Source organism: Ammospiza caudacuta, chromosome 2 (assembly GCF_027887145.1).
Source record: "Ammospiza caudacuta isolate bAmmCau1 chromosome 2, bAmmCau1.pri, whole genome shotgun sequence".
Lineage (NCBI taxonomy): Eukaryota > Metazoa > Chordata > Aves > Passeriformes > Passerellidae > Ammospiza > Ammospiza caudacuta.
Window position 1 is genome coordinate 59,689,070 of NC_080594.1, and position 24,248 is coordinate 59,713,317.

General features: G+C 37.5%; 2 protein-coding genes across 2 annotated transcripts in view; one reads left to right on the top strand and one right to left on the bottom strand.

The window, feature by feature from the left end:
• The window catches only part of GTF2F2 (general transcription factor IIF subunit 2), a 78,016-nt gene that overhangs the window by 43,080 nt on the left and 10,688 nt on the right, over positions 1-24,248 (bottom strand). Inside the window, exon 5 of the mRNA XM_058800011.1 lies at positions 20,097-20,135. Coding sequence (XP_058655994.1) covers positions 20,097-20,135 — 39 coding nt within the window. The remainder of the gene's footprint in view (positions 1-20,096; positions 20,136-24,248) is intronic.
• Positions 7,920-11,505, top strand: KCTD4 (potassium channel tetramerization domain containing 4). The gene has a single exon (XM_058800012.1). It carries the CDS (start codon positions 8,058-8,060, stop codon positions 8,829-8,831), a length of 774 nt encoding a protein of 257 aa, XP_058655995.1. The 5' UTR covers positions 7,920-8,057; the 3' UTR covers positions 8,832-11,505.

Sequence of the window (24,248 nt, forward strand, 5' to 3'; positions counted from 1 at the left end):
GTGTGGATGTGGGAGGAGTGCATGTCAATTAATCCGTCTGTTTTGGGCACAGCCAGCGCAATTTGTGTTAAACAAACACCTCTGGAACAGCCTTGCATTACAAGAAAGGATGAGTTTTAAAGGCTTGACTAGCTCTCAGTATAAAAATGTCCTTCCAAGAGCACTACACTGTCATTGCCACCTTCTGCTGGCAATGTCACAGAAGGTGACAGAAACGCTTAGAAATACTGATGTCCAAGTAACACAAGGCACTCTGAGACACCTCTGGATTTCCTATATCACCTTATAGACTGAAATACTACTACGTCCACACATCTAAGTCTGCTCTCCCTGAATAATGCCAGAAACTATTACTTAGACATCATGAATTTTTAACTTATTTAATCTAAAATTTATTGGATTGATTCAAACTAAATCTTTGAAAGCAGTAAGAAAGCCATATTTTTTCAGATAGGTTTGAATGAAATAGAAGAAAATTTGTTTTAAAACACATGTGATTTTGTAGATTCCCAGCTTAATGGTCAAAAGAGACAACTTGGAAGATTTGCCTGACTTCCTATGTATCACAGACAGAAAAATTGTATGGTCTTTCTTCTTTACAGAACCTAGTAACTTATTTGTGGCTTAAATGGTACTAATATTGCTGCTTAATTTCTAATAAGAATTTGGCTTCAGCTTCTAGCAGTTGGTTCTTCTCATGACTTTTTATACTATGGTAAAGAGTCTTTCAGTACCTAGTGTTTTCTCCCTTTGAAACTACTTACAAATCATTATCAAGCTGCTTCTCAATCACCTTCTCAATAAATGAACCAATTTAAGCTCATGCATTATCTCATTACAAGACATTTTTGCCAGGCTTAAATCAGTCTGGGATTTCTTATTTGCACCTTTTCAATCTCAAAATTATGCTTTAAGATAACAGAGACCAGAAACCAGACATAATACTACTGAACTGATTTTATGAAAATCATACACGGAAGTAAAATAACAGACACAGGAGCTGGAATTTCTCTCACCTCACTTAAGCCATTTGAATGTTATTCAGAATCTATGAATTCAGCAGAGAGGGAGGAAGGGAGACTGTCAGGGGAAAAAATGGTCCCATCTCTTTTAGAATTAAATTATTTCCCAGTGGTTTTTTTTTTGGTAGGTGTTTTTGGAGGAGGGTGCACACGGTGTCTGTGTCCCATGACTGCTTTATGCTTAGATGGCTAAATGAGTTAAGATCATTTGTCTCTAAAAACCAAGTTCTGGGGGTTTGGCTATTATATTACTAACTGGCTATTATATTACTAACACAACTATTCTGAATCTTTTCTAAGCCTCGCATTTTATCTATGGGCTCTTCATTGCCTAGGTGTATAATTGCCTTTGGTTTGGTGAAAACACATGTCTTTAAAACAGACTCTGTGAATTAAGCAATCCCAGTCACACTATGACAGTCCTGTCATAGTTACTCACTGTCTGACCTGCATTTGTGTCAATCACAACACATTTTATAAGCAGTGATTCTCACCGCTTTGTCCTGGAGTAAGCCCTTCAAACTACAACTCAAGAGGCTTCCTACTCATAATTCCTTTCTGATAATTGTCAGATAGTTTTTAATCTTGTTCTGTGCTTGTTTTAGTTTCTTTTTTAATATAAATCAGAATGTCACAAGGATCTAGACTATGTGCAATAGGAAATGCTAAGCAGGCTGCAAATGTGCTGTTACTTTAAACACATAATCTTCAAAACAAATAAAATTAGGTTTATTGGACCAGAAAAACTTTACATAAAGCCATCTTTGCTAGCATTCATTACATTTCCAATCTTAGATACCTCTTGAACGCCATAACAATTTTTCTGCTCTCTTCTATGGTACAGGTTTCAAGGCTAGTTAACCTATATTCATCTGAACCATCTAGCCCAGCTGCCTGAACACTGACATGTCATTATCAATCTCCCTGCACCTTGCACAATTTTCAAATTATTTTTAAGTTTCAAGGATCAGGATCAGTAAAGCAGAGACTTCCTACCCACTAACTATTTAGAAAATGAACGTGCCAATTAAACATGTTTATCCTTAATATGACCACAGAATCACATAATGGTTTGGGTTAGAAACGGCCTTAAAAATCACTCAGTTCCAACTCCCCTGTCATGGTCAGGAACACCTTCCACTAGACCAGGTTGCACAAAGCCCCATCCAAACTGTCCTTTAACACTGTCAGGGCTAGGGAATCCACAACTTCTCTGGTATTTCGTCTTTGATGTCTTGGCCAATACTTTCTTTTCATTACCACTGATCCAGATTTGACTTTTGCTGTCAAATCCAGACAAAATGTTCCAATCACTTAATGTACAAGGCTGTCTCCCAAACACCACCTTGCAGCTAAGGTTGTCTGCTGTCTAAGAGCATCCACTGTCCAAACACAAGGCTTATGTCCCACTTTCCTTGGACCCTCTTTGGAATTTTAACACAACCTTTGAGTCTAGCAGAATACACAAAGATACAGGCAAACCTCCAGATGCAAGACTGCAGTCAGGGAACACAACTTTTATTCCCTTTGTAGCCTGCTTAGACCTCATTCACCAAACTCAAATTCAGAGACTTGGGTCTGTCTTCAACTGTTGCCAGACAAAAGATGCAATGAAAAGATATCCAAAATGCTACACATCTGCCTTGGCATTTCCATAGTCACATCAGCTTAGGAGGTAATGGATGAATATGGCATGGAACTGGTAGTTTCCTGTTAAAAACACCTACTCAAAGTAGATAGTACAAAGTAAATAAATAGGTCTGAAAGACTAGCTGAGATCAGTGATGAGAAGGGAAAATAAGACATTTTCCCAAGAGCCTCACACTCTCAAATGCCCAACATGTGTTGGCAGGTACAAAGTACCCTCATAGTGCAGCTCCAGACAGGCTCCTCCACAGAACCCGTACGTTCATCATTAGCTGCCAAATGCATGCTCACCCTGACCTCCCTGCCTGAATGCCCCAGTGCCAATTCATAAAGTAATTTCAACTATTGTCTCAGTGAGATGATAGATATGCTGGGAGAGACAGATTCCAGCTTGGAATCCTGCTGACAATCATTTTCAAAGAACAGAATATGATAGAAACACTTAAGCCGATGTTAATAAACAGGCAGGAGAAATTTACTGGAATTGTGCAGTAGATGGTCTGATAGGGGTTGGCTTGTTGCAGTTTTTAGAGAGAGAGAGATGTACTGATTTGGAGATTTTAATGTATCAATCTTCTAGTCTGACTGCACTCAGCTTCTATTTCCAGCCACTGTCTTATTGGACCATTGACTGCTGAGCTGAAGAGCCTGCTAGGAAAGCATTTTTGCCCATCCAAGCACTTATATAGTCTTCACCTTTACCAAGCCTAATAAAAATAAATCATGTTTTCTTGAACCTTCCATTATGCCAATTCTTCAGCTTCTTAATCATTCTTATTAGCCTGAGAAAGTCCAATTCATGTATGTCTTTCCTGAGATATTGTCTCTCACAGCCAGACTTGACAGCACATGGGTCAGGCTCTGGAGCTTACCAACTCCTCTGCCTTGTGAGTGGTGCCAAGGAAAAAAGGAGAAGACCACACTCAGGATGCATGGTTCTCAGGCAGCAGGAAAAAGGAGATGAGAGTGCAGGAAGGGCAGGCTGTGGGCACATGTGCCTCCAGCTCCTCAGCTCTTAGAAGATGGGCTGTTGTTTCCCAGCTGTCATGGTTTAACCCCAGCCAGCAAACAAGCTCCATGCAGCCACTCACTGCCCCACCAGCAGGATCAGGGAGAGAATCAGAAGGGTAAAAGCTGGAAAACTCAAGGGCTGAGATAAAGACAGGGCTGTATCACATATAACAGTTACTTGGGAAGACAAATGCCATCATGTGGTATATATTCTACTACAAAATGACAAATGAAACATACTGAAGGATTTATCAGAAAAAAGCATCACCTGCTTTGCTGAACAAATTCTAATTTAAAAAAAAATGGGCAAACAAATTGGCGCCACCCATTTTCTCTCCACACATTGATTAGCATGTGTGGAGAGAAATATTACTCTCCCTTAATTTTTAATTGATGTTTAACTGATTGATTTCCAAGTCAGATATTTTATCATTCTTCATACAGTACCTTTTCATATTTAAATACCTGTCTCATCTAATTCATCTTTCAGGTATTGGCACAGCATTTGCTTTTCCAGTCTTGTAGAATTGCAGTACTCAAAAATTATTAAAAATATCAACAGCAACTTTGACAGTTTCTTAGACAGCCCTTTAGAAACTCTTGAATGCAAATTATTAAGACTTGTTGGTTTGAAAATCTTTAATTTTAATTACTATGTAGAGCTTGCTTCAATAGCTGTTAATCAACATCTGGAGATATTTTTGAAATGAGAATTTCTATGCTATCAACACTGTGAGACAGGAGCTACTGAATGGTCTAATTGTCCAACAATGTGGCCAATTTTCTGTGTTATATGACATTAAATGACTAGCAAACTGCCTCAATAACTCTAACAGATTGCATTAGCATGGCTTCCTAATATACTTCTAAATTTCTCTCCCTCCTATAGCTGAGAATTTTCCTCATATTTTTTTGTACTCTAATAAAAAATTTAGCTGGTTTCTGTAGCCAGGTTATTTTTACTGACTGTCAGTAAAGCTGATGCTCTTTGGATAGGCAAGTAAGCTGAACCACTGGGAAAGCACCAACTTTTCCATGGTGTGTTCTGGTCCCGAATCCTCAGTTCCATGGCATGCTCAAGCTTACAGACCAGGAGGTTCAGGAAGAGGGTGGAAGTTGAGTGAGAGTGAACTAATTTTCCAAAAGGAAACATGAGGGCAGAAGGAGGGGCAGATGTCTACCCCCCTTCTCCTAAGTTTTGTTTTTCTGTGCAGCTGCTTGACACCAGCACTGAATTTTCACTGTCTCCAGGACAGCTTGTCTGAGTGAGAACCTGGAAATCTCTGTGGACTGCCCTTCTGCTGCAACCCAAAGTGTGTATAACTTGGGAAGGGAGCACTACTACTACAGCCACTCTTCTAAGTCTGTATAAGGGTGCTCAGTGTGTTTCCTGATTTAATCTGAAACCAAAACAATATCCTTTCAATTGCTGGATTCCAGCACTATTCCCTACTTCGACAGCAAACCCAGCATACAGGTGACACTAAAAGTTTGTGAAGCAGCAGACACTTCAGGATTGCTACCCCACACTGTAAACAGAACACTTCAGCTGGATAGGGCACAAACAGTTCACTGACAACAGGGGAAAGCATCCAGCAGCAAGCTACTCCATTTCAATCCAAGTGGGAAGCAAGAAGATCTGGGATGCACTCGACACAGCTATCACAGACTAAATGGTACACATCACAAAAGACTCCCAGAGGACAAAAATGGTCAAAGTCTCTAACTTGATTGCAAGAAATATTTCTGTATCTTTGCCAAAATGAACTTTTGGATGATCTTTCAGTGCATGGACAAAAGGACAGAAAAAAGGAATCCAGCATAGCTATACCTTCAAAAAACAGTAAGTTATATGAAACCACCCCATTCAAATTACATGCGCTACAATACCATATGTATAACCAAGTGCAAAGGAAGAATTACAAGACTTTTTAAGAAAGTCTTGTAGTATGGCACAGAGAGTGGAAAATTTTCACTGAGAAATGCCAGGCTTTAGTTTTGTGTTACAGATGACTGTCAGCTGCAGTGAAATAAAGCTACATGGGTTTGTGGGGATGAAAATTTTACAGCAGCTCTAAATTTTTCAAGTCTCAAAGGTTTAAGTGTAAATATTCATGAACTCCACAAAGTATATTTTCCACACCAAATCCATTTTGAATATTTTATCATACAAACCACTAAAATGATTTTGCATGATCTTTTAAAGAATACTTACTTGTTCACAAAAGTGGAAAATATCAACTGCAAGTGTTAGAACTTGGAGAAGATGATGAAAAGAGAACACACATTGTTCTGTAAATTCTGTCTGTTAAAATGCAGACAGTTTAACTGGACATGGAAAATTTCTTGTCTTTTACAAATCCCTTCTCTCCTTGGAAATCCCTAGTCACCTGTACCAGGATGCTCCTAGCTCAGCTTCAAAATATTTCAAGTTAAGTGTGTGAGATGAACAACAACAAGTGTGTGTGAAAGAACAACCAATGATTCTCTTAAGGTTTAACAGACAATAAGATGGTTCAATATTATAGTTATGCACAATCTAAGCACATTAAGTGAATTTTCCATCACTTGACAATAAAATAAATTTGAATTAATGTCTCCGGTAATGGAAAAAAAATCTTACTTGAAACTAATTGGCTTTTTCATTTTCTCAATTACTAATTCAGTAACTTGAACACCTTAGTAATTAGTGAAAGGAGTTAATCTTGAAAAAAAGTCCAAATGTTTAAAAAATAAAAACTGATTGAAATCTCTGACTGAATTTATGTTAAACATATCCATAGCATCAAAGAGTTAAAAATAAAACCATTACTAATCCACGATAAATCAAACCTAATTAATAATACCTGCTTAATATATCATATACAGCAGCAGAAAAATTTAGTGCATCAGCACTAGGGACAGGATACCCTGGCAATGAGAAGAGTGAGAGAAAAACATTTTCACTAGAGTCAGTTTCCAAATAATAAAATAGTACAGTGATTACTCTGTGGTATCAATAAAGAACCTTACAGATAGTGGGAGCAGTAGGAATAAGATACTTAGAGCAGAAGAATTTACAGAGAAATAATCTGCCTTTCCACTGCTAGTCAGACAAAGCAGGACACATCTATCTCTAAAGTGAAAAATACATATTGACAAAGATGGAACCTCCTCCTCTCCAGGTCTAACCCAAGGAAAGCCTTTGCTCCCACCCGTGCTGGGGAATGTGTGCAGTGGCTCCCATCTGTCCACTCCCCAAGGACACACCCATAGAGATGTGTGGAGAGCTTTTCCTTTCTTGCTCCAAACTGCAAATGTTTAAAGGGGAAATCTTTTTCTAAGAGGCAATTGAGAGGCTCAAAGTACAGGAGAGAAGATAGGCATTTGATTTCAGTGTGCTGTGCCGACTTTTCTGCCTCCCTGTACCCCAGTGTTGCTAAGCTATGGTGTTATGTGATGTTCAAAGCTATCTGTAGGCACACAAGCCCTTTGTTCCACAGGGCAGCTGAGTTTTCCTATCGAGAAAGAACCAACTGATGCTAGACAGCTCTGCTGACTGAAAACCCATCATCAATATAAATGGTAAATCCTCTCAGTGAAACTGTTTTTGTCTATGGCACACAGGAAGGCAAAAAGCAAAACCTAATCAGGCTGCTGTTCTCCTGGTGGTGAGGATAGACCCTTTGGCTGCAAATGAAAGCTTTTGCCACAAACTTAGACCAGTCAGACCAACAAGTCCTTAGCACCACTTGCAGGGTATCTTCTGTGGAAACATCTTACTGCTGCACAATAAATGAGTGCCCGATAAATGAGTGACATGCACGTGCACACATCCCACAGATGACACACCCGTTATACACACAGGGACACCTTTCATATCTGTGTTGTCCTGCTGAATGCATCAAGTAATCAGTACTAAAAAACAACACGAAAAAACAGGCTTTGTGAAAATAAAAAACCCTTGAAACACAAATGAAGCTGTTTAACACCATAAGCACAAAATATGATTTGGCCAGCTGACACTACAAATACATCTTCAAGTATTAAAAATAAGTTGCCATTTAGTATAGCAGTATGTAATTCTGTGCAGAACCCCCTAAGCTATGCAAACTACTTAGACTTAAGGGAAAGAAATAAAACAGTTGTTATACGCTTCTTCCCTTACACAGTTAAATGCAAATTCTCTCTTACAGTCACATTCCTGCTATCTCCCTGCACACACAGCCGATGCGCCACCTACTGCAAACCCAAGCTGACAGTCAGAGCAATGCGAGCAGCATTTCCATTCCAACATCGAGCTGGAGCTGAATAAAGGTGCTTTTTAATAAGAAACATCCTCTTTGCAAGCTGACAAGAGCAAAGCAGGATAGCTGTATTGTTGTCCTAGCTTCAATAATGGAGAGAAAAGGAAGCAGGAGAGAAAACGAATGCGAAGAAAAAAGCAGCAATTCGGAAAGCTCCGAGCTAGACAAGGACTATAAAACGTCTCTGATCACTCTGAATGTCGGTGGTTATCTATACATCACACAAAAACAGACACTAACCAAGTATCCAGATTCTTTCCTGGAGGGGATCATAAATGGAAGAATAATGTGCCCATTTGATGCAGACGGTCATTACTTCATAGACAGAGATGGACTCCTTTTTAGACACATCCTCAACTTCCTACGGAACGGAGAACTTCTTCTACCAGAGGGGTTTCGAGAAAATCAACTTTTGGCACAAGAAGCTGAATATTTCCAGCTTAAGGTACTCTCAGAGGCAGTGAAATCAAGGTGGGAGAAGGAACAGCTAGCATCCCGGGAGACTACTTTCCTGGAAATAACTGACAGCCACGACCGTTCACAAGGACTTAGAATCTTTTGTAATGCTCCTGAATTCATTGCAAAAATAAAATCCAGAATTGTACTGGTGTCCAAAAGCAGGCTGGATGGATTTCCAGAGGAGTTTTCAGTATCTTCAAATATTATTCAATTCAAGTACTTCATAAAGTCTGAAAACGGTACACGATTGGTACTGAAGGAGGACAATACCTTTGTCTGCACCCTGGAAACTCTTAAATTTGAGGCTATAATGACGGCTTTAAAATGTGGATTTAGGCTGCTGACCAGTCTGGACTGTTCAAGAGGGTCGATTGTTCACAGTGATGCACTGCATTTTATCAAGTAATCACAAAGGCAAAGGCAACAAGCACGCAGCCAGCAAAGCTCCCTGAGCTGCAGCCTCCTGGCATCACAAATAATGCATCTAACTAGCCCTGTACCACAGAGCTCAGCTGCTAATCAACTGATGTGAGCTAATGGTATGTAAATCTCAAATTGACATCTATCTCTGGCTTACTTAAGCTGAATGAAAATTTTATGCCTGAATTTAACAAGAATTATCTGCTAACATTGTAAACACATGGAATGCTTTATGCTCTTTGTAATATGTTTTCTCAATGCTGTCTTTCAACCAGAGAGTCTAGCTGAATTTTTGTGTACCTGTGTGATGAATGTGCATATACCTAACTGCTCTGTTGAAAAGCAGTGAAAGTGTTTTCAGATAATAAGCAGGCTTAAAGAATGTTTTGCTTATAAGACATTAAGAATGGATTTTAAGTGGAATAAATGATTTTGACTCTTCATTAGTGTTTATGGTAATCTATTGTACTGAATTTCCAAAAAACAAGATTGCAAGAGAATTTAAAAAAACAAATTAATTTTTAAGTTAAATGGTTTCTCAACTCACTTAACTCCAAATTTATACCATATTGCTACACTAATGTTGCCAGAGACACATAAACCAACAAAATAATGCTGGTGGAGATTAATTTTATTATAGGAATTGGGTCCAATCTGCACAGAATGTTAAATTTTCTAATCATACATCATATCAAATAGCTAACAAAAGTATTTGACATTAAGTTTAGTGCAACTTCCAGTATTGGCATCCAACAATGCCACAGTCAGATTTCCTAGCAATCATTTGTGCTCATAAGGACAGGCAATGAACAGAGCCCTTGCTCTGCACAGTGGCTTACTAAATGCAATGAATACTACCAGTTCTGAACAGACCACCTGCTGGCATTAAAGACAATTCACTCTAAGTAACGAAATAAATACCTTCATTCTCCTCTTCCCCACTATTTATAAAATCTTTTAATCGATATTTTAAACAAAGTTTTAATAGTTTCTATAGAACAACTGTAACTAATTTAAACACAAGTACTACAAACCAGTCATTTCACAAAAGCAAGCTGAAAAATCATCACAAAAGGCAAGAAGAAGCAGCACTAAGTGTTGTTTGTCATTGAAACCAATCATCATTCACAGCTCATACGAACCCAAAATTCAAGTAAAATGCTTATAAAGAAAGAAAAACAAACAACTAAGTAGTCTCCCAAAACATTGATTTTATACAGGAAAAAAAGAATGTCAACAAAAGGCAGTACAATCCATACTAGAAGTGACAACCAAGGAAAACAGCTAACAGAAGACAGGCTGAGAACAGCTGTGGTTTGGATTTTAGGGGGAACAAATCAATCCTAAGTATGACGGACTGAGAATACAAATGCAAGGTCCACTTATCCCTCAACATGAAACTCTTTTTCACTTTTAACACACAACAGGTGTTGTTAACTAGGTCCCTTGCCAGAGATGAATTAATACAGTGATGCTACATCTCCAGACCAGGGAGCAGCGACTGAAACATATTCCAATATGATTTTATCAAACGGGGGAATTCAACTTCTCCAGAATACTCCATCACAATGAGTACACTGTCTAGAAATTATGATGTTTTCTATCTAGTCCTCCTGTTACAGACTTACAGTTCACAAAAAATGTGGTTCTATAAAAAATACGGTTCTAAGTGGAACTTTTCCAGACTCTACTGTTTAAAAATCAGATTACTTTACATTTCAGGCATAGAAGCTGAAGAACTGTCCATGTATCCCAAAACTTCCATGAATTTGTCCAAATGCATTAATTATATAGACACAAAAGATACACAGTAAAATACTATTGTTTACATGTGCCATGAGCATGTGTCATCCTCCCTCCTCCCCCTCCAAGCTATTTTCAAATTGAGGTATTAAAAAATTCTCATTAACCACTACTCTTGTACTCATAAGAATCTGTAGGACTTCTGTGAAAAGCAAATGTGAAAGCTTCCCTAAGAGAAATACAAAATCCTGTTGATTTTCTAGGACAAGAACTAGAAACACAATCACACAGAACAATTACATGAAAAGCCCTTTGTAGATACAATTCTCTACATGAGCAAGATAAAGTGGCAAGACAATCTAAAAAAGCTCCATAATGAATCCACAAGTTTTAAAGCAGCATGCTCACACTGCTGTCAAATACACAGCCTGCATCGGCACAAAATCTGGAGGAGGCTGTTGCTCCTGGGATGTCAATCCATTTGCACTTAAACACTTTTGATTACAACCTTCATTTGTCCTGGGTCTTTGACTAAAATTTAAAATGTAGCTGCAGCTGAAAAGAAGGAAGGTGAAAACCCAATTTTATTTCAAACAATTAATATGAGTTAATTAAAATACGTTGTGGTTGCTCGCCTTTCAGTTAAGTTCTTAGGAGGGCAAAGACCAAGAAATCAATTGTTAGCACTCCCCTATCAGAAGGCAGCACCAGTTTTTTATTGGAGCATGACTTGTGCTTATGAAAAATCAGTAGAGAATTTCATGGGTCTGCATTTATTGTAGAAAATATTTTCAGAATATAAGTTATTTATAAGCTGATAATCACAGGTAACATGAAAACCATCTGAAACATCTTCTAAGAATATTGTATAGCTATTCATAAAATATTTATTTGCTGGGCTTTTGGTTCAGAGTATCTACTGCCCTCTCAACTTATGAAGGAGAACTTTGGAAAAAAAAGTTTTTTTTAAAGGAAAAATGTACTTCTCTAATCATCATTAAAATAAATACCTGTGTTGTTTGCTTGGTTTATTGCAGATTGGTTTGTTTGTTTTTTTAAAATTCAATGATTCATTACCTTATGTATTTTTAACTGGATTTTTTTAATATTTCTGTGTAAGAAACATTGACATCTATGGCAGACATGTCATCTGCTGCACCACTAACTTCAATCTTGTTTCTTTTCCCTTTTTCATGAGCAGTGATGCATTTCTGTAAGTGTCAGGGTTTGAAATTTTTACATGCTATCTCTGATCAAAGGCACCTCAGCTCTTTGAATTACACAGCAGAAAGGAACATGGAGGTAAAAAATTTAATTCCCTTCCCTGCTCTGACTAAATAAATCCATAACTGTCTTGAATCATGCCACATCAGCTACAATTAGACACTTCAAACTAGATATAAACTTGAGCAATTTTTCAGGGTGGGACTGTTATGTTTTGGTATATGAACAAAAAAAACCACATAAAACCTCAATTCTGTAAATAATGTCTCCTTTGTACTTCATAAACATACTAAATATATCATAAATATATTTTGCATATGTTCACTCAGTCAGGTGGATACTTGTGTTCCATCACAGTAGGATGAGCAAAAAAAAGTACCCAGTTATGCATCAGCTGCCTTTTCTGTCTTTTCTTTAAAGCTGGAAGTTTCATATTCAGTAACTGCTATGACAATATGAAAGCTGCAAAACCCAGGGCTTAAGTCAGAAATACCCACAGTTGTTCTAACAACATTAACATCACATAGTATATGACGTGCAGGCAAAATATTTTTATTCTCCTTTATCTCATTAAGACTTGGATCACAACAAACTTACAGAACTGCCCCACAAGTATCAGGAAGGAAGAAATGACAATTACCATAATTTCTCTGATGATCTTCAACTGCTCCAGTAGGAATAAGAAGGAATTTCCTCCTATTTCCCCAAGGAGGCACTTTACCTGCTCCCAGGCTTGGTCAGCTCTGCTGGCCTGACTGCCCGTTTTGTCAGGTGAGAAAACACATCACCAAGCAGAAAGGAGAAGCAACTGAAGGCAGGACTAAATTGCATAGAGTACAAAAAAATGTCCTTAGGCCCCTATTAATTTCTTGAATGACTACTCATGGAAAAATATAAATAGCTGCCAAACTAACCAAAATACTGACACCTGGATGGTCGCCTTTTCCCAGTGGTGGAGGAGAAGCCAAGGACCCTATCACACTTGGCAGTACACTGGCATAGATACCAACCATATGGATTTCTATTGAGAACAAAACCTACAAGTGGCTGCACTATGTCAGACTAAAGCCTGTTTTAGCCCAGTTTTCTCTGGTGACTGGGAACTGTTTCTAAACCCAGAAACTTCACATGTCTGGGAGAACCCTAATTTTTGATCCTTTGACCCTCACATTCTTTCCCTTGTCTTGTTCTCTCCTCCCATCATTCAAGTATTTTTCATTTTTGTTTCACTGTACCCCTTCTTTTCATCAGGCCAGTTGTGGGGCTTTGTCAGGGATGCCTAGGAAAGAATAATACTGGGAAAAATATATACAATGCCTGCTCAAAGTATTTCTTCAGTCTCTAACCAGTCTTACTGCCCAATGACTTCTAGAGTTCATGTGGTTTCTGGAGGTAGTCTTGATGCTGTGAAATACAGAGGCTGCACAACAAGGTCAAATTGCAGCTCTAGTTCTGTACATTCAGTACTGACTCACACACAGACCAGTGTTTCACAGCCTCATAATTGCACTATTGATATTTTCAAATGCTCATGCCTTTTTTTTTTTTTTTTTTTGCATTTGTACCTATTACAACTGTTTAAGTGACAACAGGTCACTTATTTTCTACAGTAGGTAAAAATTACATCATTTGCAGAAAATCAGTGGCATTGTTATTTTCGCCTCTTAAAAGCATTACAAGGTTTCCACTCAGTAAGACGAGAAGAGGTTAAGAGAATTGTCTTCTTCCCCCACTCCTCATTAGTATAGAAGCAGAATAAGGGCAGGCAACAAAAAATACAATTTAATAAGAGCAGTGTCTAATCCATTCATTTATTTGTGGGTCATGTTGCCCTACTACTACTGACTGATAAATCAGGATTGGGGATGAAGAGCACAAGTTCACTTGGGTCTGTGACAAAATAAGTACTATTTTCCTAGGCTGGATCATCTTTGCAAAATAACTATTACATAAACCTAACATTGTCTGCTGCCCTGCAACACAGGGTAGATTGACAGAAAAGTGACTACTAGTTAAAAAAAAAATGAAGGAATCCTTATATAAAGGGAGAGGGTTGCATAATTTACTGTTTTGAAACAAAATCAATAAGTAAGGCACAAGAAATTTAGGATCAGAAAAAATAACATTTTGGAGTTTGTTTACATTTGAAATAGACATTCTGTAACTACTATGTATTAGTATATCTCAGAGAACATTGTCTCAAAACACTGCCTCTGTAAATCATCATCATTCCCAACAAAATGCCAGAAAACAAGCAGTATGGCAAGGACTGGGGAAGGTAGGAGGAAGATGTATGATGACACCTGAGGAACATGGATGAGCAAGCACTCCAAAAAAGCAACTGCAGTTGCCTTTCTTTCTGAAATTGTGTAATATTCTGTAGAACTAGACAGTTGATTTCTTTTCCCAAGAATGTTTGTGGTAGGAGTACCACACACAGCTAATGCAACAGTCTCCCAAGAAGCTGTTTCTATCTGTGCTGTTCAAAGCTGGTAAAATAATTATAGCTGTAAACAGCAGCTACACATTTAAAACACCATTACAACATGATGATATGCAAGCTCAACATGCTAGGATTTCAAAACCAAGTTGTTAGAAGACAACTCCTATAAATTGAGTCATTCTGAATATCTATAAGATTCTCCTGATAATGCTAAAAATTACAATACTGCCTCATTCACTGGCAGTGTGACTTTGTGGGATATAACCTTGGTTTACACACAGTTCATGAAAGCCATTATCTTTCTGGGCATTAAAGGAATATTCCCATAGTCCCACCCCAAGCATTATTTTAGTTTTGTGAAAAGCTAGATCTCTGTGCTTTTCCAGGATACACCTTTTTTTTCCTTTGACACCACCAAACTCTCAGGGGCAGCTTTGTTCCAGGTATGGAAAGTCTGCTCTAACCAAAGCACAAGGTCTCCTTGCTTACAGCTCCAGAAGAGAGATTTTGGCATCCTGTGTGAGGGGGTAGCACTTTATCAGCAACAGAAATACATCAAGGAGATGAGAATTCAGATTTAAAAACCAAAGGCTGCCTGCTGGGGAAATGCCCCAGGAAGATGAAGTTCCAAGGGGCTTGCTAGAGAGTCTAGAGTCTGATGCTCAGGGAAGTCTGTAGTGTTGGCTCCCCCAGCTGTGAGAATGAGGAGAGAGAAGTGTGGTGAGAGAGCCTATGAGCACTATGAGATGAAGAGAAAGGGACTCAGTGTCACTCACTGTCAGCTGAGGGTGTTGGTTTTGTGATGAAGACAGATGTTCACACAGTGCAACACTGAGATTATACAAGTAATGTCTAATAATCCTGAAATTAATAAATAAATAATGGACAAAAAACTTACAAAATTCTCTTTTTGCTTTTCATATGACAGCTTTCAAAGAGGCAATTTTCTTTATTGTAGCAGAAGTCAGAGGAATTAACTTTAAAAAAAAATTGTTAATAGAAAACTTCAAGCTACAAATCTCCTGCTGCAGCTCCACAGAAAGCTATTTGTTACCTCCTAGGAGATTCCTGATTTTGTACCATAGCGAACAGATAAAGTGAAAAAAACCAGGTCAGAGGTGGATATGGACTCTCTCAATCAGGAAGAAAAAATAAGCAAACAAACTAGCAATGAACAGGCTAAGCATGAAAAAATGTAAACAGACAAGCAACTGTAACACCAAACCCAGTCATTTATTGCCTCTCTACTACTTAAATAAGGCCTTTGGCAAGTATTAGGGACAAAGCAGTACATTTCCTCAGTGTTGAAAAATTGGTAGTCTCAGAGGAGACAAATTAAAGGTCCTACCAGCCAGGTTGATAAGAATCAGCTAAAGAGAGAAAAAGGTACTCTTGAGGTTAGGAGTCTTATCAATACTAACATTATCTAAGGCCTGCAGCACTGCCAGGTCTCATGACATTTCCAACACATTTTCTAAAAAAACCAGCAAATAAAGCTCTTTTCCAACAGGGCAGAAATCTAACATGTAGGCTATCTTATGCCTTCCATATGGTGATAAAAGTCCACTTCTATAACTTTTCTGCCACAGCAAGATTATGATTTCTGAGTTTGCCCACAGAGTTTCTCTTTTTATTCACTTTGAAACTGACTCCTGCAAGCCTTACATGTCAGTCTTGTACTGGCCAAGACAGAAAACATTTGATTTTCCTCTGCCCCTTTGATCCATCATTCAAGGCTCTGAATTTGCAATACTCCAAAACTCTGAACCCATCAAATGTGATCAAATCCATCAAATGCTGGTAGGTGGGCGAACTGCAACAATCAGCAAAATATCTCACAGAAGACAAACACAATTTGTGAAGTCATGATCTGCAATGCCCAGCATGGCTAAGATTCCTGGGATTTCTCAAGAGTCATAAGGAAAACCAAGAACTCTGGTACAAGCCAAAAGCACACTTCTGTTTACTCATTACTTCTACAAGCTGGGCATGGACATCATAGGAGGACAAAATACAGTCATGGGATTAACTCCCGTTGTTTTGTATCAGGTTCTGCTCTCAGGAGAGAAACTGACAATAAGTACATTCACTTGCTCAGACATACATGTTAGACTATTCATACAATATCCTAAATAAATAATCACACTCTAAGGGCACCAAGCACATTTACACAAATTCTCAAAAAACTAACTCCAGTTAATGCTGGCCTACATTAAATCCATATCCTTTTGCTATTGTACCACTGCACCTTCCCTGTTCTTACACAATATTTACTATAACCAGCACCATAGGCCTTGACTACATTCACCTTCAAGCAGGAGCCATTGCTTCTTTGTGTGTTTCAACAGCTACCAATGGAGTCTCACACCAATTACAGCTCCTGGAAAGCTTGTACTTTAGGCTGTGTTGTATTTATCTGCCAACAAACCCAGTTATATTTCTAAGATAAAAACTGTTTCTATGTCTTGAACATGGCAGCATCCAAATTATCTTCAACACTGAGTTGCAAGCTAGTATTTAAATTAAAATTTACTGTTTTATTCCTCTTGACAACCATTTTTCAGTTAGGATTTTGCTTTTGGAGTTTAATTAATATATGTTAACTGCTTGAAAGAGGATAAAATCAAACGTGCATTTAGCAGCTTTATACCATCCCATGTTATACCATAAGAAGCCTGTCTTTACAAAAAAAATTACTGATTTTATCACATGGAGGTCAGTGGTTATCATCACACTTACAATGAATTTCAGATATTCTAACATATGTATAATCAACATGTGAATCCTTTTTTTTTAACTACAATATCAAGAAATTAAGGAAGTGGTATCTACAAACAGTTTGAGTGTTGTATTCTTGTGTCTGCAGTCACATTCGTACACTCACAATTGGTAACATTTCAATACTAAATTCACCCTATATTGTCTGTCTACATGCTCAAAGCTTGGGCAACATTAAATACTCAGTTGCTGCCCCTGGAGCTTCCATATAATGCACTTCCACAAGGCCTGCACCTAACTGAATTTGCTCTTACATGAGAATGCATTTCTTTAGTGTATCATTCTCAGCAGACTACACAGGCTCAGAGCAGCAGCTTCTGAGTATTTTTATTGGGGGGGGGAGCAGGTCACACTTTATACTGGCACAAATGCTTGGTTTTCACAGCTTCTGTCACCACTGACAGCACTTTCAGGTAGGTGCAAGCAATGTCATAAACAAACAAGAGCCACATACACATATTTGGATTTAAATTGCTTGCTCATCCTCATATAGGACCAAGGAAAGCCAATCCTCATTTCTCTTTTCCTTTAGCTTAGTGTCTTATTTGCTATGTTCCTTTCACTTTTAGCATAAACCAGCCTTCAGGCACTAAACAACACTAGTTGAATCACCAAGCACTGTTTATCACAAGCTTTAAACAAATAGATTTCTGTATGGAAAACTGATCTAAAATGATCAAATGCAAAAGGAACTCAAATTTAGTTTAAGAGAACTTGTCTCACATACATCTTGATTTCTGAATATTTTGACTGTAAACATCATTCAAGATATTATAGATACTAAAGATTTTACATAGGCTCAACCAACAGGGACACTTCACAGACGAAAAATCCACGAGGTCCTGTTAGGTAAAACACCATAATTTCTGGTTCTAGAACTCTCCGAGCTGTGAATCACTAAAGGCTGGAAGAAGCTGGAACAGGTTCCTCAGAAAGGAGGCAGGTGCTCATCTCTGCAAACCTCCATGGTTAGGTTGGATAGGGGTCTGAGGAAGCTGTTTTAGTTGGAGATGGCCCTGCTCATTGCAGGGGTGCTGGACTAGGTGAGCTTTAATGATCCCTTTCAAACCAAACTGTTCTATGATTCTATGAGAAGTATTCTGGGCAGGTACCACTGCGCTTTTACACTACTCTTACTCTCATCTCAAGATATCTGCTGCTGACCCCCCCTGAGGACAGGACACCAGCCAGATGAACTTAGGTGTGATCTAGTATCACTCACAATCTCTCTCAAACAGCATCATGTAGAGTAGCAACACTATCATGACATTTCTAGGTGGTTTACAACTAGCCCAACAATAAATGTGATTAAAAATGTCATACATAATACTAAGGATTTACAACATAAATTTCAAAGTTTGACAGCACCTTGCCAATGTAAATATCTTTTAAAGATGTAAATCCAATGGTTTTGGAATGTCATATCTCATTTACTTTCTTTACTTACTAACTATGACTAAACCTTACATATTTTAATTTAGTAAGATTCAAAAGGATCTTCTTATGCTAACATGCTAAATAAAAACATAAAAGACATCATCTTTGCCTCAAAAGCACTTGATGTAGGCAAAGAAACAGTAGATTAACAGAAAAAATGAATACTACATAGCCTGAATTACCTGAGAGGTAGTTTGGAAAAGGTCATCTGAGTTCCACAATGATTTTGAGAAAACAGTGAATAAGCAAATAGTGTAACTGATGGCTGAGAGTCCTCCTTTATGTGCCCCATGGTAACCAAATACCATGAGTCAAAGAGTGAATCCATATCCAGTTTGATTCCATAAAATGGGCTTAGAACTTATCTTGTCAGCATATTTAAACAGCTCATACCATACAGTAACTAATTCTTCTGGCTGAAGCAAAAATACGAACAATTGAACACGTGGCCATCTTTCACGGAACACGGAGGAGGCACCAAGTGAAGAGAGACAATTCAACCCTTCAAACACAAATGACAACAAAACACAACCAAGAGTGCACCCTTACAACTAAAAAACAACTAAATGGAAGTATCAAAATTCTGATTCATTTTAGCAGCTAAAATCTCAATATCTGATTTACATGAGACACTGCATAGCCATGAATCTCAGTCTTGCAGTGGTATAAAATGCCAGTCTCTAGGAAGTACTCCTTCTTACCTTAAAACTGCACCACAATTCACACAGAATCAGACTGAACAGGTTTTACCAATTAAATAGGAATTGCAAGCTATAAAACACACCTTGGATTCAGTACAAGTCTGCAGACTAACACCAGCCTTCTGACATGCTTAGGCCAGTGTAATAGAAGGAATCTCCATTTTACAAAAAATTCCCTGCTGCAGAAAACAAAACCCAAACCCTACCTCTAGCCAGACACAAACTATACACTTTTGACAGTATCTGATGCTGAAAGGCAATTTAAAGATGTCACATACTAGAAAAAGCAGACATCTCCATGTTTAATTGTCCAAAAAGTACCTTCGAGAAGACATTTTAAACACCCACTAGCATTAGAGTTTTGTTTAGGAAATTATTTTAAGGAAAAGTAGGAGTTTGAAACTCTTTCACACCTTTCACATGAGCCATCTCCTCTCTGTGCCATTACCACGTAACAAGTGTATTCCAGTCCAATACTATTTAATCCATGTGCACCAGAGATAATACTACTTTTTATGGACTATTTTTATGACTGCTTAGTTTATGCAATTGAAATCAAGTAAAAAAGATCTGGAAATGTGTAACAAACTTTCCAACCCAAAGAAAAGAATTCAAACTAAAGGTAGACAAACAACAAATTGAAACAAAAAAAAAATCTAAAACAACATTGCAAAGAACATTACATTCTAAACCTCTCCCTCATCAATCATTTTATTCCCCTTCTTTTAAATAAAAAATAGTAATAATTTAAACTTTTGGGCACAGCAGATAAACAGTTATGAAGTTATTTTTTAATGTAATGATATTCTACAAAATATTTTTAAAAGGCACTTTTTTAAATTTACCAACTTCTTAAGAAGCAAAACTAAAAATCTGCAGTACTAAGTAATTTCTTAAGTGCTTCAAAGAAAATGTCTGTACTCACCAGTGCTGCCACTTTCTGATTTTTCTTCTGATTGGTTTTCTGGGAAAAAAAATAAACAGAAAAGTAATCACAATGTTTCTGTGTTGATTATTTGAAATTACATCCAACAACTGGGTTGCAAAGTAAAGAATGATAGATTATGATAAAATCAAAATCACTGGATTTGATTAATGTTTATAAATATACCTTCTGAGGAATAATTTGCTACCAGCAGCAACAAAAAAGTCCTTTAGTGCCCAAACTCCCTCACAGCTTAAATGAGAGAACTCTATTGCACCTCTGACTGAGCTCTGCAAGAACAAAGTTACACATTTATATAAAATCAGTAGCAGGATTATGCTCAAGCAATGTACATTATTCATTTATCTCACTGGTTAGCCTAGACAAACATTTTTGGTTATTACAAAAATAATCAGGGTTCTGCAAAAGAATGTTGTTAATTGGCATTAGGTAATTTTTTGATCTTGATCAACCTCTTCTCTACTCTTTTTACAGGCAATGGAAGAATTTATTTCTTCAAGCTTTTTCCTCTCTGATTATTTGTCCTACAATGATACTATGGTCCATTGGTATTTTTGTCAAGTACAACAAATACATATAATCAGAAATATCTCCTGTTCCATGCAGCAGAGAATCATATGTAGGAAACAGACACAGTGTTGCAAAGTGACTTGCTAAAAAATTATCACTCTGGTGAATGGCGGAGTCAGATTCAGAAGCAGCTTTCTGCAAGAAATTCCAATCCCACATTTCAAGAAATGGCTGCCAGTAGATGCATTGTGGTAACCTGAGTTACAACCCCTACCAAGCCCTGTAAGATTAAACCCCTCCATTAATTTGTCAGTATTATATTTGACTGTTCCTCCTATATTTCTCCTTTTTATGCATCCTCTGATGCAGAGAACAAAAAGAACATTTTCACTTCCCTGAAACACAGTTAGAAATGGTAAAACATACTTGTCCTTTGCTTTCAACTCAGGCAAGTTACAGCTGTCATTACAAGCTATTTACTTACAGGCAAGAGTGAATTACTGCTCTAACTCAGAGAGTAATTTTCGAGTTCAGTTAGGTTGATAATTTTTGCCATTTACAGGCTGGGTATTAAAAGAACTGAAAACATGAAATATTTTAGAAAACCTTTTTCTTGCTGGCTTTGAAGGCTTCTGTCCCTCTTTTCTCATTGAGATGGCTTGAGAGCCTGAGGACTAAATGCAAACATAAAAACCAGTATCTTCCAGCTCCTTCTTTCTTTACACAGGTGGCTGTCATTAGTCTCTGCAGCTGAAGGCACCTGCTTTCTCTATGAGAAACAATCATTATACGGCTCCTTCCCAGCCATGAGTATTCACAAAGTGAGTAAAGATCCCTGCCAACTTTCAGACGTACATCCAGGATAGCCTGTTTGCAGAAAACCAAGTATTTTCTCATTGATGTAATTTTTGTGCATATTTGGCAGATTTACAGCATGACTTAAAATAAATGCTCAACCAATTCCTAACTCAATTGCAGCTTAATGAAGGAAACATTCAGTACACACACAAGAAGCAGAGAGGATGAAATGAAGAACATACAAACATACAAAGATACAAACACCTGTCTGAAGTGAGAAGCAAGATGGAACTGGCTTAAAGCTGTTTAATTCCAACTCAGTTTCAATGGAAGACCTGAGTTACCTCACCGAAACTATTGCCAAATACATCACACTTGAACATTGCTAAGAGCATCTCTGATTCAAATGGCAATAAAGGTACTTCATATCTACAGGGAAAGGGTGTGTGTTTGTATCTGCCCTCAACAGCAGGGACAAAAAAACAGACAAAATTCAAGTAAGAAAGTGTCATTTTTCTTCCTCATCATTAGACAACTCAGTTTTGTTATGATTAGGTCACAGGCTCTGCTTTAAAAATCTTCTCAGCATTAATATAATGAAGAAGGTAAAGGCAGTTGTACTACATCTACTGAATATACTTAATTAATGCAGACCACAGCTGCTCAGCCTCCTCTACAACATGCAGGAGTTGATAAACATCAACAGATTTGGGCTGGTTAGTTGGGGCTTTTTGTTGTTAGTGGGCTTTTTGCTGTCATTGTGGCAGTGGGTGGTGGTAGGGTGTTGGTTTTTTACATATACATCAGTGAGACTGGAAACAAAAGGTATTTTAAATCAATGAAGTTTGCAAAAAGACTCTTCCCATCACACGGAGCCCATTCTAACAGACCTTGTATTTTGTGTGTTATATCCTCAATTGTTTAAATTTGTGCAGGAATTAACAGTCTATAGTTTTAATAACAGAAATGAAAATAAAATTAGCTTATCCCTGCCAGCCAGCTGAACCTGCTTTACAGTACTTTTTTAACCCTCCAACAAGCATAAGTAATTAAATAAATATAATTTCCATTTTTTTGAGATGGAGAAATGGGTATGATGCAAGCAACTGCAATTGTTTTCTAAATGGACTGTATATCTCAATATTACACACAAAATTTTGAGCCATCAAAGTGATATCTGTAATTAAACTAGCTTGAGTCTCAAATTCTCCTTTTCTGATCAAGGTTTTCATCTTTATGATTCTTAAAAATATTTGGAAATGTGCAAAATGCCATAGTTTTGAAAGGCTGCTGTTGCTTCTATTACTTTTGATCATGAGGCTGCTGATAGGTTTTCTGCTTCGGCTAACAGTCCAGAAAAGACTGAAGTACAAAACAGAACAAAGAAGCATTAGGTTAGATCCCAAAATCTTCTGGAGACTGGACTATGTGGTGAAGTGACAGCCTGAACAGAAATAATTGGAAAGTACTGTTAATGTAGACAGGTGAATGTCAAAACTCCTCATCAGGCTGCACTAAGATGGCAGAACAGTGAGGGTGTTTATTTTCCTAAATAGCAGTCTGATGAGGAATTTCAGAATTCAGACACTTACCTAACAGAACTGGAAACAGTATTACAAGGCATCAAGATTCTGAGCACACTATATTTTACTGAGAATAATTAAGTGCAATTAAAGAAGAAACTGCTTTAATGAAAGGTTTTTATTAGGGTTTGTTCTCTTCACATTTCTTTAATGGCTGAACATAGCTGATATTTAAAAATATATATATACAAAATACAGAATAAAAACCTCTGAATATTCATTTTTGCTGGAATACAATTGCACATTGTATGTTATATGGTAGGTGTGATTCATGTACGAACTCAGAAAAGGTCCTTTCATATATGAGAAGCTGTGTAAAGGAGAAAACCCCAACAATTCAAAACAATGGGAGAATTTTCAAGGAATGAGGGAATAAAGGAGCTGTTCTTGGGTACATAGGCAGCGTTACATGAATTATTGAACAAGAACACAAAAAATAATTGAGTGTCACTAACTGAATTTCTGAAGGAGAGAAGGCCCAGGAAACTGAAGAAAAACAAAGGATTAAAAGCCAGCAATGTTCTGTGAAGCATGAAGCAGTGAGACAATCCATGCATGAATGCTGCTCAGAAGCAAAGCTCTGATATGTGTTCTGTCAATGGAATTCTCTGAACACTTTTTACTTTCAGTAAGATGGAAAGAGCATGAAAGAATTTAAAGATGCAAAAATAGACATTACGGCTATTCACTTATGGAGGGGGAGTTGTGAAGATATATTCAAAATTTAAATAAAATGAATCACCTTATCCAACTTTACAGAAATATCTTACACTTTATCTGTGTCTACAGTGTAAAATCTTCTCCTCCACCCATCAGTCCTTTACAGTCTGGGATGCAATTGCCTGCCAAGGTCTGTGTTTTCACAACTCATATTAGCAGCACATTTTTCCAAAAACCAGTTCAATAAGAAACTTTTATCATTATCTCTAGCAAAGCTGCAATTTTATTTCCATGAAGATCCAGCAAACCTAAACTACGTGTGGGCAGAAAAAATTAAGCAATGGGCAATTAAAGTAGTAAGGAAAGCAATGTATAATCATAATCAGAAAAGTCTGCAGTTAAATGTTTAACAAAAGTGTCTTCCCATTCCTTCAATGAGGAAAGAAACTGTTAAATTACAGTATTATCTTATGTTAGGATGTCTGCCAGCAGGAAGCTCAGAAAACAATTTTAACCAAATATACCCTATGTATCAGAGCCATGAATTGCCCCTAGATAGTTTCTAGCTATATGCACATAT